The sequence below is a fragment of the Trachemys scripta genome, chromosome 7, assembly GCF_013100865.1.
Source record: "Trachemys scripta elegans isolate TJP31775 chromosome 7, CAS_Tse_1.0, whole genome shotgun sequence".
Lineage (NCBI taxonomy): Eukaryota > Metazoa > Chordata > Testudines > Emydidae > Trachemys > Trachemys scripta.
This window is the reverse complement of record NC_048304.1, coordinates 29,039,456-29,056,495: the sequence shown is the minus strand read 5'-3', so window position 1 is coordinate 29,056,495 and position 17,040 is coordinate 29,039,456. Positions and strand designations below refer to the sequence as shown.

Here is a 17,040-nt window from a genome sequence, read left to right as displayed (position 1 = left end):
AAGAAAAACAGTGACTACAGGAAAACAGGGGATCTGCTTTGTAGTAACACTTTTGAGAGCAGCATGGCTGGCCCCAATTCAGCAAGGTCCTTAAGCATGAGCATAAGAAAACACATGATGTCCCTTGCACAATGAAATCAGGGCCTTAATTTCTACTCAGAATAGCTTACAATCTGTCTTTGAACTGCAAGGGTCCCCCAAACTTATTTTCTTACCCTTCTTCAGGTTCTATTCTCTAGTGGCGAAGGTACATATGTGGCCTTCTCTAGAAACCATCACCTTATGTCAGTCAGTGGTGCAGGGAAAGGGTCACACTGGAGAGTGACATATGATACAGAATACAACTTCTGCAGCTGTGGGCCATTTTATTAACAGGCACTTGTTCTTAATCTATGAAGGTGCAACAAAACTCTAATGTGGAGAGAGGACCTGAGGGTATTGCCTTTGGATGTGTTCTGATGCAAGCAGCTTTTAATGTTGCCACGGCTAGGAAAATTAGTTTTTCAAATATCATAGCTAACGAGGCAAAACAAAATTTGAGAGAGATTAATCACTAAATATTTGGAGTCCTTTCCTATAAGAGACTGTAGAATAGCATACTCACTAGGGATGAGTGAACTCACTTTGCGTAATTCAATTATATCCAAGAATTATAGGTCTGAAAGTTACTGGAGCCTGGAAAAGGTAAATTCCACTTTCCATGAAACACTGAAAAGAATGAAGAGTGCCACAAAACCACCAGACACAGAGTTAGTGTCCTGAAGCCTTAAAAACACTACTTTTCCTGCATGAAGGGAAGACTGAGTTTATTTTCTTTCCCTAGGGCCTTCATGGTTTTTCCAATGGCATTTAGCCTGTAAAGCAGAAAACTCCTTGCAAGTCAGGTGCAGTTTTATAGCTCTCGGCCTGTATCTACTTGTGTCAACCTGCCTTTTGGTGAGGTAGAAATGGGGGCAAAGGAAAATGTTCAACCCTGAATACACAGGGGTATTCTCCTTATCTAGAAAATGTGTTCTGGTTAAGTCAAATCAGTCTTGGGGTGAAACAGAGACACGAATTTAAGTTACAGAACAAAAATACATTTACAAACTTGCATTTTGCAAATCCTAAAAATACAAGAGTTTGAAGGTAAAGACAAATGTCAACCCCATAAGTTTGGGTCCTCCCTGAGGCTCATAGACATAAAAGATTGGATATTAAAACATTAATTATGGCAGTCAGCCAAATAGCAGTAGTATTATGGTAGTACTTTAAGGCTGAAACCTGGATTGTGCTAACCATGCTAAAGACAGAACTGGCCTGGGCTATACATTAAATTGATAGAATTTTTGCTATACTGGTATAGGTAAAGCAGGACAGTCCACCCCTAGCATGAATGCAGTTATATCAGTACAGTGGTGCTTGACACTGGTATTAGCTCTTGCTGGGTGGAAACGGGAATAACCTCTAGTGGTGTAAGGCACCTTTATACCAGTATAACTGCACCCACACTAGGGATTGTGCCACTTTACCTATTTTGATAGAGAAAAAAAATCATACACATAATCAAAATCGTTAAGGAGCACCACAGTTGTGCGTAGACCAGGCCTAAGACAGAGTCCCTGCTCCAAGGAACTTACAGTCTATTCAAATAAGATAGACCAACCCAAATAGCTAAACTTCATGTATGCAACTTGTTACTTTCCCCAGACCTATCACTTACTACCTCCAATCTGTCCATGTCCTAACACTCCCACCCTACACCTGCCCCACCCAAGCTTCAGGCTCAGGCTTGTGAAGGGGGAGAAAGAAAGTTTCCAGAAATAAATTTTTTTACGTTAGAGAGATTGTAAGGATACCTTTCACAGCTCAGTGTTAGTGTCTGCTGTTTTTCCTGTATTGCATGCTCCTAAAATATAAAAAGAAGTAATTTAAATAGAGACATCAGACAACATTTAATATATTGTATTTGCAGATGAAGAAACAAGACACTACGTAGATCAAGATTTTTGATAGAGCAGTTTTGGGGCATTTAGAAGGATATTTTCTGAAAATAAGATTTTAATCCCACACCATTTTGTTTAACTCATTCTCAGACCTGGGAATGCCACTAAATTGTTCTTTTCTATCTAAAGTTGCTTTTGTCGCTAGCATTTCTTTTGGAGCACAAGCCAACATGGCTGTTTGTACACAAGTCCTGATATTAAAGCCCACTTTTGGAATACAGCTTGTTAATAATTTAGTTCTCCCATTGCTCACTCAACAGCAGAAAAGCAGAAAACAGAGAAGATCTTACATAAATCAGCAGTTTAAAAAGAGCTCACAGCAATAGAACAGTGTTAGTAAATTTGGAATCCATATGTCATTACCTACCTGATCTTATTTAAATGGATCCAAAATTTGACCTAACCTTGTTATTTTTTTGCAGTATCCCACAGTAAAGAAATGCATACAGCAGCAACATTTAATATTTCCAGTATGTTTTGCTTATTCTTGAAAAGTGCATAATGAATTTGGAATAAAGGAGAAAAGAAACACTGACATACTGGGCTGCCTACCACCCTCTTCTGCCTTCTCCACAACAGATAGATTTTCCTTTAAAAACAGTTCCCCACTGTTGCTATCATTGCTTCAGCTCCACAGTGGCAGTGCTAGTAAAGATACCGTGCCACCTGTCACCAGGGCTCTACGTATGATGTGCTGTAGGCCTATTCTGAGCGGAATTAGAGGAGATGATGCTTCAAGCACCAATGGTTGCTGGAGCCTTCTGGCACTCCCACCAACGGAGATAAACTGGTGGTAGCAACAGCAAGACATTTTAACCAAAAATCCTAGTGTAGCCACATGTTCAGGAATCAACTCAAACCAGATGATCCAATTGTCCCTTTTGGGTTTAAACTCTATGACTCTAATGGTATGTCTGCACAGTAAGCCTGGATCTGTGGACCCCAGGCTTGCAGATTTGGTGTTTCCAAGTCTGCATTGAGAGTCCACACTGCATTGTAAACCTGGTTTACAATTGCTGGACCTGGGCCTCATAGCCGGGCTAACACATCCATATGGCACTATGCAGACTTTCTGACTTGGGTTTGCATCCATAGTGCAAAATGATAGGGCTTGGACTCAAGTCACAGCAGGATTGGGCTCTGATCCACCTCCCTCACAGGGTCCTATGATCCGGGTCATGAGTGCTTGCTGACCTGAGTCAGATTGATATGTGTGTGGACAGACGGGGGCTTGGACTCAGGCCTAGTCTTCACTTACCGGCTGGTCCGGCGGCACGCCATCGATGTTCTGGGATCGATTTATCGCGTCTGGTTAAGACGCGATAAATCGATCCCGGATCGATCCCGGAAGTGCTCACAGTCGGCGCCGGTACTCCAGCTCGCCGAGAGGAGTACGCGGCGTCGACGGGGGGAGACTTCCGGCCGCGTCTGGACCGCGGTAAGTCCGGACTAAGGTACTTCGAATTCAGCTACGTTATTAACGTAGCTGAATTTGCGTACCTTAGTCCGAAGTCCAGACTAAGTGGGGACCAGCCCTCAGTGTAGACATATCCAAGTTCCCTGACTCCTTTATGACTGCCCTCTAGTGGAAAGAGAATCTGCATAGTGAAGTTAAAATCTGTAAGCTTCTAAAGGATACCAAGCTCACGTTGGCTATTATTCATGGTTCTATAAGCCAAACCTGATTGCTTTCTCAACAGAATTATAAAATGAATGAACAATGAGATCACAGACACAACGTATTTAGATTTTAGTAATGCACTTGATAGTGTTTTACAAAGATCTTACTTGGCTGATCAAATCAAAATGGCCAGGGATATGAGCGCTGTCATGTGGATTCAAACAAAAGATAATGCCAAAGGGAAGTGTTATGGCAAAATGATAATGAAATGAACTGTTTTGAATTACAGTATAGGAGTCTGATATGAAACTCTCCTTACAAAGGGTTATACCTAAGAACTCGTCACAAACGTATTTTGCAGTATCTGACATCAGCACAGTCATCAAGGGGTACTTGGAACAATTTGACCCTTATGTGGACAGGGACTCTCAAACAATCCAGCTGCAGTGGACAATGGTTATAGTTCAACCTAGATGAGGAGTGCCTTTGTCTTGCAGAGCAGATGGACAACAAGGGCTAGCACACAGGCTCACTGGAACAAACCTGTGCCCTGCATGGAGAAAAGTGGAGCCATGTGATAAGGGCAGGTATGTCTTTAAGATGGGGATTTCCCAGTTGAGAGTACAGGGCAGGGAGGGTTCAAGCAAATCTGGTGTCCTTTACAGTCACTCAATTGGGCTCCAAGCCTCAAGAATCAATATGCAAATCTTCCCTCCAAACCGCTCTTCTCCGTCATGTGGGGAACGGAGGGCCAAGGGAGCTGATCCCATGAAGTGAGAATGGGAACAGGGAGTTTATCCAGAGCTGCTGTGTGTGGATGGAGTTGGGGAAATAGTGCATGGGGGTTTCCAAGGACATGATAAAAAAGTGAAGAGATATCCTTGTGCCTCAGGGGCCTCTAGTTGCCATTTTAGTTCTCTCAGAGAAGCTTGTACTTCACATCACGTTACACTACAGCAATACACATCACACCCATATTTCATAGCTCCAAGGATGGGATAGGACCCTCCAACAGAGACGGCAGGTGTAGCAGCACTGTCTATACTGGTTCTGGGTGTATGCAGGACCCAAAGTGGGCAGGAGGAGAAACACCCAGAATCTGGGAGGTGTTGGATACAGCTGGGATTTTAGATGGTCTTTTTGCAAGTGAAATTCCATGTACACAGATTTGCTGCCAATGTTTGAGATCCAGGACTTGTGTGAAAGCACTGGGTTGGAGAAAATACCACAAGTCTCCATGTTGCTAATTTCTCTAACAAGAAACACATACACTTCAAATCCTTAAGGTCTTCAACTGCTTGAAGGGGCAATGGAAATTTATCAAAATGGGCGGTGGTCTCCAACGGGGTGCTATAAAGTTTGGCTGTACATTCAGTCTTATTTAACATCTGCACTGATGATCTGGAAAAGGGGCTTAACTGTACCTTAATGAAATTCTCAGACTCTTCAGTGCCCAACTGGGAAGAAGCTGCAAATACCAGTGAGAATAGAAATACAAATTGGCAGCTAAAGAGTTTAGAAGCATGGGCAGAAAGAGAGATTGAGCCTGGAAAGATGAAAGCTATTGCTTCAGGGGAAGAGATACTCCAAACCAGAAATGCTCCATGCAGGAGAGAAACCTGGAAAGCAAAGGTACTGAGGGAGATTTCAGGTTGGGAGTGGACAGTAAGTCAGACATTGGTTTGCAATCTGATACAACAGCCAAAAGCCAATGCAGCTTTGCTTTGCAGATTAATATGCATTACAACACTGAAGGGAAGGCAATATATACCTCTGTAAAACAGCGTCAAACCTCAAAGTTAAACAACTGAGTGAGGTAATTCAAAGGAAAGCCAAAATAGTGATTAGCAGGCAGGAAAATGTAATTGTGTTACAAAGAAAGACCAAAAGAGCAAAATATAACTTGGCTACATGACTGCTAAGAAGGGCCATGGTAATATTTACCAATTTTGGAAGAATCTAAACCATCAGAAATGGAGTGAAATTCAGGATAGTACAGAAAGATATACTAAAAAGTAACAGGATGGGGGGAAAAAGATTTAGGCTGAACATAATGAAGAACTTTTAGACAGTGAGATATTAGATTATGGAATAGTTTCTCAAGGCAAATGGTGGAAGCCCCATTAATGAGACATTTAAAACAAGACTGGACAACACACTGGATGAAGCTGTATGGAACACTCCTGCACTAGCCCAGGGGCAATGACCTAATGATCTAGAAGTGTAATTTCCATACAAATTCTATGCTATCTTTGCATACCCGTTCAACTGAGGATGAAGGGAGTACTTGAGAGTTGAGTTGTCCATGTGGCTTATTACTCCAATAAATGACTTTAAGGAGACATTTCCCAGGTTAACAAGTATAGTATATAATCTCCAGCTACATATGAAATAGTTGCTAAGATGATGGTTCAGCCAATAAAATATAACCTAAGATAAGTGGCTCCATAGAGTGAACTTGGAAAATGGCTCGTGTGAAACAATTTTATATCTATAAAGGAGATTTGTGACAAGCGTGGTAAATCATTCAGGAAAAAATGTTCTACCTCTTGAGTTGACTCTGTAACCGACTGGATAGCAGAACATGGAGCCTGCTGCCCCATAGGCTGGGAAAGATCTGGTTGAAGCTGCAGAAGACCAGTAGGCTGAAGAGGCAGACAATGATCTATGGGCACTGTTGCACTAGCTGCAGCAAGGTTGCCATGAAGTTGTGAAAGACTTTCTGGCCCAAGGCATGGAGGCAATATTTCAGGTTGCAACTGCAAAGGTGGTGGCATAACTATCGAAGGCTGCATTGGTATTACAGGCATCTGGGCTCCAAGTTCCAAACCATATTGAGGATGTCCCATGATCTGTTGTAATACAATAGAGACCTATTAAAAAACCCTTTGTTTAGGGTGTTCATGACTCATTCAAGTCAAGGTGCAAAAGTTGTTTTTGCTAATTAAACAAACCTTTATAAACCTATGCGGAGAACATATCTGTATGTTTTTTGTATATGGGACAGGAAAAGAAGAGAGCCATAAAGACTTGCTTTCAAATAATCAAAGTTAAAATAAAATGAGAGGCTGCTACTTATGTAATTTCTGAAGGTACAACGAAGAGCATGCATGCCTGAGCATTCATATACTACATGGGTGATTACTTTCTTAACGATATTTGTAGGAATCATGCAAAACTAAGCTGGATCCTGCTTAGAATTTCAAAACTCTGCTTCTATCCCATTTCCTTGAACACTTGGCTCTATTTCCATAAGCCTAGGGTGTGTACATGGAGAAAAAGATGACAATACTTAACAGAGTAAACAATATTCAAGTTGGCAGGGTCTGATGACATTCATCCGAGGGTACTTAAGGAACTAGCTGAAGCAATCTCAGAACTGTTAGCAATAATCTTTGAGAACAGCTGGAGGATGGGGGATGTCCCAGGAAGACTAGAGAAGGGCAAACATACTACCTGTTTTAAAAAGGGGAACAAAGAGGACCGGGGGAATTATAGACAGTCACTCTAACTTCAATACCTGGAAAGATACTGGAACAAATGATTAAACAATCAATTTATAAGCATGTGGAGAATAACTGGATTATAAGGACTAGCCAGCATATATTTGTCAAAAACAAATCATGCTAAAGAACCTAATTTCCTTCTTTGACAGGGTTACTGGCCCAGTGGATGGGGCGGGGAAGCTGTACACGTGATTTATCTTGATTTTAGTAAAGCTTTTGTCACAGTCCCAATGACATTCTCATAAGCAAACTAAGGAAATGTGGTCTAGATGAAATGACTAGAACATGACTGCACAACTAGTTGTAAGGCCATACTCAGAGTAGTAATCAATGGTTTGCTAACAAACTGGGAGGGCGTATCTAGTGGGGTCCTACAGGGGTCAGTTCTGGGTCTGATACTATTCAATATTTTCATTAATGCCTTGGATCACTTGATAATTGCCCCGTTCTGTTCATTCACTTCTGCTCCTCGTTTTGGACAGGTGCTGGGCATGCAGCAAGAAGGGCTGAAACCATTGGACCTGCTGTGTGGGCGGAACTGTTTGGTTTTTGCTGCTGGTGTATAAATCCCCAGAGATTTAAGGGTCACCTTGGAATCTTTAATCTCATCTGTTTTATTGGAAAAATGGGAGGGGCCTTCAAATGGGAGGTCTCAAACGGTTTGTTGCATCTTTGGGGGAAGACTTGATGACTGCAGCCAAGAGGAATGCCACATAGTGATGGTGGAAGCCATAGCTCGAGCCGCAGAGTCCGCTGCATCCAGGCTCACTTGCAATGCTGTTTTGGTGAGTGATTTGCCCTCCATCATAGCAGTGAACTCCTGCTTTGACCCATCAGGAAGCTTGTCTTTGAACTTCAGGATATCATCCACTAGGCTGAAACTGTAGTGACCCAGCAGAGCCTACTGGTTCACAACCCCAAGGTGTAACCTACTGTGGAATGAGGCTTCCTGCCAAACAGGTGTAGCTTTTTTGCTTCTTTTCCTTTCGGGGTAGAAGCCTGGTGTCCTCATCTCTCTCTTTTGTCAGCAGCAGCGACTCCCAAGGAAGAAGATGGTTATAGAAGTGCTCAAATCCCTGTGATGGCACATAGTATCTTTGGTCCTCCCTTTTAGCAGTGGGAGGCAGGAAAGACGGGGTTTGCCATAAAACCTTGACAGGTTCCAGGATAGCCTCATTAATAAGGAGAGCTACCCTAAAGGGTACTGCAGAGGCTAAAATGTCCACCAGCCCGTGTGACTTTCCTGTACCTCTTCTGGTTGGATATCCAGAGCTGCAGCCCCCTCTTCAACAAGTCTTGATGAGCTCTGAAATCATCGGGGGTGGGGCGGGGAGAGGTAGACTCAGTAACAACTGCTCCTTAGGCAGTGAAGAAGAGGCTAAAGGTTGTTGAGGAGGCCCGCCTCTAATTCCTCCACAGGAGAGTCCTGATCATGTAGTTCCCCCCGCACGATACCAGTCCCGGGGGAGGAAGACAGTGACCTTGCTGCAGATGCTCCCAGTGCCTAGCCAATGTAGAAGGGCGAGAAGAGAGGTTCTAGAACGTGAAGGGAAGCTCCAAGGAGTCCAAAAGGGCCATTGATATGGAAACGGAACCCAGATATGTGCAGGCCATTGGTCTTTAGGGTGCTGAGGCTGTGGCTGGTACCATGGTGGACAGGCATCTCGCCTCACAGTCTGATGGGGTGTCTGCTTCCTCAGACCATGGTGGAGCTGACCTGCTCGGGACCAGGAAGACCAGCTCAGAGTCTGGAGATGGGGGAACTGGCGAGATCATCGCTGGTTTCCTTCTAGATGGAACTCTATAGAGAGAGTAGCTGAAGAACTATAGAAGTCACCTATGCTCTGGGGCTGGAGCTGTGACAAGGCACTTTCAATCCCCATACTAGGTGAGATTCTGAACTAGCAGGGGAAGCTGGCACCGACAGGTTAAGCATCTCTCTGGATGTCTTGAAAGCCTTGGGTGTAGATGGAACCAGAAAGGGCTCCTGCCTGCAGAACCGAAAGGTGCACCAGTCCTTCAGGGATCAGTCTCAACGGACCCTTCCTGGGAGTTCCACAGGTTGACTGTGCAGTGTTTGAAGTATAACTTCCTTTTGGTTTGTTTTAAATCTGCTGTTTAAATTTCATCAGGTGACCCTTAGTTCTTGGACAGGGTAAACAACACTTCCTATTCACTTTTTCCACACCATTCATGAATTTATTGATCTCTATCATTCCCCCCTTAGTTATCTCTTTTCTAATCTGAACAGTTCCAATCTGTTTAATCTCTCCACGTGTAGAAGCTGTTCCATACCCCCTAATCATTTTTATTACCCATCCCTTTACCTTTCCCAATTCTAACATTTTTTTTTTCCAAGATGGGTTGGCCAGAGCTTCACGCAACATTCAAATTGTGGGCATACCATGATTTATACAGTGGCATTATGATTTTTTTTGTTTTATTACCTATCCCTTAGCTAATGATTCCTAGCATTTTGTTTGCTTTTTTGACTGCTGTTGCGCACTGAACCTTTTTTTTTTTTTTTTCAGAGAAATATCCATGACACTTTTTTGAGTGGTAATAGTTAATCTAATTTAATTTGAAGACAGAAATGAAGGCACGGCATCCTTATCTCATGGAACATGGTTACAGAGGAGTCTATCATTGAGGTTATCTGGATAACAGTTTGGTGTGCGTTGCTGGAAGGGAGTAAAATGTTGCTTTAATGCAGAGGTAGTCACTTAAAAACGTACAGTAAATTATAGCAGAATAATTTTCAAATCATATGTTTGACCCAGGAGATAGCAAGCAAACAAATATTAGCCATCAACATTAGTGAGACAGAGACCATATTGGACGCTTAGTTATTCATAGAAATACCTCTCCCTTAAAAATACTTTAAAGACAGAACAATATGTTGCTGAATATTCTCTGGCCTAGTTTTAGTCTTCCATTTCATTTCAGTTAGCTATTTGTCCTAAGGAACAATTTCAAGACTCTACCACAGATGTGTCAGATAAATGATGCCTTTGTGTCACAAGCGGGAATATCAATTCATGGTGTTTGCCATGCATACTATGCATAAAGGGCCAGATTCAATGCTCTTTGAAGCCAATGGAAGTATTACCATTTATTAGTTCAACAGAAATTGTATCAGGCCCAAAATGAGCTAGAATTCTTCACAAACAATATTTCGGTACCAAATATATGGCTGAAGACTGAAATTTAGATACGATGTAGTAAATTGGAGATACCATGGTACAGTAGATTGAAATGGGATGTTATGAATTTCAATCCACATGCAAACAGATGTAATAGATCACTTTCTTGTCCAACCTTCATTTCTGAAGTAAGCCATTCTTAACAGATTTGACCCTTCCTACTATCTCTTTGGGTCCTGCCGTATTATACTTTATGTTGTCATATTATAAAGGTGACAACAGTATCATTTGCAGACTCATTAGTAACTCATGAACCACTTATCTTGCAAATGGTGCTAATATTAGAAGCCATATTTTATGCTTCATTGGTTTTAACAAAAAGGACCTGCAACTGGTATTTATTTCTTTTTTGTAGATATCCTTCTACCAGCCTTCCAGAAGTATTCTCCAGGAATCATTTCCCTTCAGTTTAAAAACACACTATTTATAAACAGTTCTACATCAATAGAACTGACACAGTACATCCATATTCCGACATGCGTACATATCGACAGTTCATACAGGATCATGCACCTACTGTACTATAGATATTAAAATCAGTGGTACAGTATCCCTTTATATCTGACTGTCATGGACTGCTTTTCTCCCTTGTAACTGAAATCAGGATGATCATCCTTTTGGTGTGGCCATTTTCCCTTCTAGCTGGGACAAGGAGAGAAGGAACAGGGTGTTCAAGAAGTGATCCTAATCCTTCCTTCTACAAATCCATTAGACAATTATACAAGTACACTCCATTGGGCCAAGACTTTGAGCAACAAATTCAGTTGCTTAATCCTAGTCCAACCAATAGCTACCTCATACTTAGGGCCCTACCAAATTCATGGCCATGAAAAACGCATCATGGACTGTGAAATCTATACCCTATACTATTCCGATTTCACCAGGGAGGACGGGACCAGCGTTTCTCAAATTGGGGGTCCTGACCCAAAAGGGAGTTGCAGGGGGGTCACAAGGTTATTTTAGGGCGGTTGCGGTATTTCCACCCTTACTTCTTGGCTGACTTAAGAGCTGGGCTGCTGGAGAGGGGCAGCTGTTAGCTGGGTGCCCAGCTCTGAAGGCAGCGCCCCACCAGTAGCAGCACCGCAGAAGTAAGGGCGGCAATACCATAGCATCCCGCCCTTACTTTTGCGCTGTTGCCTTCAGAGCTGGGCAGCCAGAGAGTGGCAGCTGCTGATTGAGGGCTCAGCTCTGTAGGCAGCAGCACAGAAGTTAGGGTGGCAATACCATGCCATCCTTACTTCCGCACCGCTGCTGGCAGCAGCGCTGCCTTCGGAGCTGGGCTCTTGGCCAGAAGCCACCGCTCTCCAGCTGCCCAGCTCTGAAGGCAGCACCGCTGCCAGCAGCAGTGCAGAAGTAAGGGTAGCAGTACTGCAACCCCCCCTACAATAACCTTGCGACCCCCCCACAACTCCTTTTTGGGTCAGGACCCCATCAATTACAACACTGTGAAATTTCAGATTTAAATAGATGAAATAATGAAATCTATGATTTTTAAACTCCTATGACCGTCAAATTGACCAAAATGGGCCGTGAATTTGCCCTACTAATACTGCATTACTGGGCCGACATCAATATGCACGAGTAAAACATCTGAAGTGCAAGGAACAAAAACCCCACCTGCATGTTTATAATGGAACAAGGTACAAGATCTACTACCGATAGTACTGATACAGTCCAACATCAAAAGGATTACCTGGTTACCAACTCCAGATGCAGACATAGTCTGTTCTGAAGGATGAATTATGCTTGGTTGCAGTGACTGAGGAAGTGGAGGCAGCTGCTGCTGCGAAACTGCTTGCATGCTCTGAGTGTGATGGGGTGAGGGAGCATCACTCTGAATTATCTGCTGGAAGGTAGGCTGGTACATCTGTTGCTGGGAGAGATGGGATATTGCGTGATGTGTTGGCAAAGCCGACACTCCTGGTGGAGCCACAGCAAGTAATGGTATCGTAGCAGCCGACATATTTGGCACTATTGTTTGGCAGGGCAAGACCAAAGAAGCCATGGTAGTGTGAGGAAGGTTGACTGCCTGCATGGATAGGGCAGGGGGATTGGATGCCAGAGGCAGAGCAGGGTTCATGGGAAGGCTTGGTATAATCACAGCTGGAGTGAAATACTGGGAAGAAGCAGGTATGGGGGGCGCATTTGCAGCAGGTAAATCAGAGAGGCTTGGAGGAAGATTATCAAGTCCTGCCAGAGGAGTAACTGCAGGAATGACAGGAAGCTGAGGAATCTGAAAAAAATATAATATCACATAAATTGCAAATGTTTTCATTGATGGTACAAATTAATTTCATCTGCCATCTATTAACTTATTGGTGCCATGCTAATTATGTCTATTTATTAGTCACTTCCTTCCATTTCCAGGGTTTTATAAATAGCAACACTTGGATCAATCGATTTATTGAATACAAAAGAAGAATTTTAAAGTTTCTGGCCATTTTTAAGGCCAAAGAATTCACAACGGTTTCCAAAACTATTTAGCAGCCATATAGCAGCCTAATAATAAAAAAATAATCATGACTTTGATTTTGAAACAAATTAAAAATCATACGAGATAGAGGCTTCAAAAAGTAACCACTGGGCATGCAAAATGAGTTGAGACAATTTTAATAATTCATACCGCAAACATGCAGGATAGAAAAATTTGTCAGAACAGTGTTTAGACACACAAACTCCCAATGACATGATAGACCATAACTACCCTGCTTTGCCAGTCTGCAGTTTAACATTTTCCTCAAATGCCGAAAACAGAACATGCCTCGAGGCTTTCTGACGTGCCAATAGGGATCTTATATACTAAGGCTCTGCTCCTGCAAATATGGAAATATGTGAGCAGTTCCCCTGTTCACAGGCATACGTACAACTCTATGCACAAGTATTTGCAGGCTCAGGGCCTACATTTTAAATTCCTGTAATCTCACAGTTTCCTTTTTAATACATGCACAAAGGAATTGCAGGGTAAGTTCTCATGAAGTCAATGGCAGTGCTGACTGAAAAAGTGGATCACAATACACGCTTTTACTAAAGAACACTTTATCTTGCATAAAAATCCAGAAGAAAAAGTGTAAAAACTGGATACTTCAGTAATTTTATCGATAGCCATGCTAAAATAATGTATCAGGTTAACAAGTAGCAGCAATATATTGCGTTTAAGTCACTAGACATTTTTTACAGTAAACGCACTTTTAATCTTCAGAGGAAATTTAGGCAGATACTTGGCTTTTGGAAGTGAAAGGATTTTATTTGGAGGTTGGACAATTTTTTAGAAGCAGATGTTGAGAATTTTCTTCACTGACTCCCACTATCTGCTTTGGTACTGACTTCAGAAGAGGAATACATCACAGAAGCAGCTTGCTCTTTTCCCCTTCGTTTAAGCTGTTTCACATCTTAAAAACCCTCACCAGCCAATCTACCAAATGGTGCTAATAAGAGCTTTACTACTACAGGCCAAAGAAAAGGTTCCATCTCTGCTACTGCTAATGGAAAGGGCCCAGAGATCCGGAAAGGGAGATGGAGGGGGGAAGGCATTGGGATGGAAGGTGAAGATAAGAGCTCAAGAACATTAAAGTGGGCAATTGCTCATGCTCTTAAGCCTGGGATGGGGAAGAGGGTCCACCACGAAGGGGGAAAAAAAATGCAGAATTACAGTTATTGCAATTCAGTGACTAGCATTAACAGGATTAACTAGGGAAAACCCAGGATTATTCAAACAGGATTTTTTTTAGCTCACTAAAAATTAATGAAAACAATCTAGAGAGCATTTAATAGTTACATTCTTATGAATTAAAATACACTGGTGTGGATTCCCAGTAGCCACGTGAAAACTTCAGGGCACATGACATGGTGTGGACTGCACCCTCAGTAAGTTTGCAGATGACACTAAACTGGGAGGAGTGGTTGATATGCTGGAGGGTAGGGATAGGATACAGAAGGACCTAGACATATTAGAGGATTTGGCCAAAAGAAATCTGATGAGGTTCAACAAGGACAAGTGCAGAGTCCTGCACTTAGGACGGAAGAATCCCATGCACTGCTACAGACTAGGGACCAAATGGCTAGGCAGCAGTTCTGCAGTATAGGACCTATAGAAGATATGAGTCAACAGTGTGCCCTTGTTGCCAAGGAGGCTAACAGCATTTTGGGCTGTATAAGTAGGGGCATTGCCAGCAGATCGAGGGATATGATCATTCCCCTCTATTCGACATTGTGAGGTCTCATCTGGAGTACTGTGTCCAGTTTTGGGCCCCACACTACAAGAAGGATGTGGAAAAATTGGAAAGAGTCCAGAGGAGGGCAACAAAAATGATTAGGGGGCTGGAGCACATGATTTATGAGGAGAGGCTGAGGGAACTGGGATTGTTCAGACTGCAGAAGAAAAGAATGAGGGGGGATTTGATAGCTGCTTACAACTACCGGAAAGGGGGTTCCAAAGAGGATGGATCTAAACTGTTCTCAGTGGTAGCAGATGACAGAACAAGGAGTAATGGTCTCAAGTTGCAGTGGGGGAGGTTTAGGTTGGATATTAGGAAAAACTTTTTCACTAGGAGGGTGGTAAAGCACTGGAATGGGTTACCTAGGGAGGTGGTGGAATCTCTTTCCTTGGAGGTTTTTAAGGTCAGGCTTGACAAAGCCCTGGCTGGGATGATTTAGTTAGGGATTGGTCCTGCTTTGAGCAGGGGGTTGGACTAGATGATCTCCTGAGGTCCCTTCCATCCCTGATATTCTACGATTCGGACAGCGATCACTGGCTAGAAAATGTTACTTGAATGGACGTGCCTTTAAAATGATTTAAAACACCACTGAATTCTCACAACACTTTACCTGGGAGGGTGGGACATGAGGAAGTTGCTGCACAGTGGAAATCTGTAGTGGTGTTAGCTGTGTACTGGTAGCTGCCACCTGAGAAGTCTGGGTTTGATATTGGGGCAGCAGATGGGCAGCGGGCTGCAATGGACAAACTGGCTGGCTGGCTAGAACCTGCTGCAAAGGAGCTTGCTGTGGTATGGATTGCTGATAGAGAATAAAAAAAATTGCATATTAAGAAAGAATCAGTTCACTGGACACCAGTCTTGTTTTCTTCCCAATTAAAGCTGCACGCTCAAAACAGAACTGTCACTCATATTGAGCAGCACTGGTAAAAAAGACTGACACTTCCAGTTCAAACATTGTACAAGAGCCTAGACTGAAGTCTTATTTAAATAAAACCTACATCACCACAAAAGGCAGATTCGAGCTGTTTGGAAAGGATATTTTTAATGAATCATGCAGGCTCTTTAAAACTTGGCAAAGGACAAAAGAACCTCTATTTTCTAGCCAGCCCTGCAAAATCTTCCAACTATGGACCCAAATATTGCTATATGTAGAGCAAACCAAGGCAATATTGTCATTCAAAAATTCACTCTATAAAAGAGCCTAGACATTCAAATATACTGCAAATTTATAATGCGTCTCTCTGGCCAATCAAGGAATATACCATTCTTATTGCAATAAAGCTACAAAAGCTAGATTCTAAGAGTATTTCCCTCTATCCTGGCAGATCTGAATGTAAGCAAAGGATAGGGAACTGACAGCATAAGAAACTCATGTCTTATGCCAGTGGTTCTCAAACTTTTGTACTGGTGACCCCTTTCACACAGCAAGCCTCTGAGTGCGACCCCCCTTATAAATTAAAAACACTTTTACATATATTTAATACCATTATAAATGCTGGAGGCAAAGAGGGGTTTGGGGTGCAGGCTGACAGCTTGTGACCCCTCCATATAATAACCTCGTGACCCCCTGAGGGGTTACAACTCCCAGTTTGAGAACCCCTATCTTATGCTGACCACCCCATAACCCTTTAATATCTGAAAGTGAACTACAAAACAAAGGCAACCCTCTTCCCCACGTTTATGCTTTTTGTGATGTATAAAGACACTTCTCAGAATTGAACAGTGATGTCAAAAGAGTATGTGACCAGAGCTGGCTCTCTCCCTGCTTCCAAATGAAGCGAATGGGATTCCAATTAATTATAAGTGAATATTCAGCATCCCTTCTCTGTTGGTCAGGAGGTTGGATAGCAAAAAGCTCACAAACTCAGGTAACATCACAATTTGCATTCTCCAGTAAACTTGCCAAGAGGGGAAAGTAAAGACCTGACTTCTTATATAAAAAGCAGCACTTTAAAAGACCCTTTGAGAATGTTTTAAATAATCATTGAAGGGCAAAACAAAGTTTTTTGTTCAATATTTTTGTTTTGCAATCCTGTTTTAAACATTCTGGGAAGCTTTGATCAAGTGACAACTCATCTTTGTGAATGATCTCAACTCTCGCCTGCAGGGACCACACTCTAGAGTTGAAAGTTTAGTTGTTGTGACAACAGTTTTAGAACTTTTCTTTGGATAGAGGAAATAGACAATTACACCATCTTCCATATGAAATGCCTCTTGCCCCCACCTTTTTTGGCTGTAAGTTTACACTACAGCATATACAAAAAGTGACAGTTTCTAAATTATAACCTAATTTTGTAAACATTCACAGTATAAGACAATAATTTAACAGCAAAATGTGACTAAATGTTGAGCCTCTTTCAGTTCAGCTGAACTCTGCCCAGTTCCTTTCATTAAGTTTTACACGATTACCATTTTGTTCAATTGGAGAGCAGCTGGTGAGCAAACAGACTGGCACAAATCTAACATTACTGCACCCCTCCCAGTAAGTAATTTTGGATCTCGCAAGAGATT

General features: G+C 42.4%; 1 protein-coding gene across 7 annotated transcripts in view; it reads right to left on the bottom strand.

The window, feature by feature from the left end:
* The window catches only part of WNK2 (WNK lysine deficient protein kinase 2), a 191,901-nt gene that overhangs the window by 55,201 nt on the left and 119,660 nt on the right, over positions 1 to 17,040 (bottom strand). For 6 of the 7 annotated variants that reach the window (XM_034775135.1, XM_034775134.1, XM_034775131.1 and 3 more), the window contains exons 11-14: positions 15,140 to 15,328; positions 12,009 to 12,548; positions 6,153 to 6,458; positions 1,839 to 1,888 (exon numbers count right to left, since the gene is read on the bottom strand). In XM_034775135.1, the coding sequence (XP_034631026.1) occupies positions 1,839 to 1,888; positions 6,153 to 6,458; positions 12,009 to 12,548; positions 15,140 to 15,328 (1,085 nt within the window). The remainder of the gene's footprint in view (positions 1 to 1,838; positions 1,889 to 6,152; positions 6,459 to 12,008; positions 12,549 to 15,139; positions 15,329 to 17,040) is intronic. The other variant, XM_034775136.1, reaches the window with a different exon arrangement.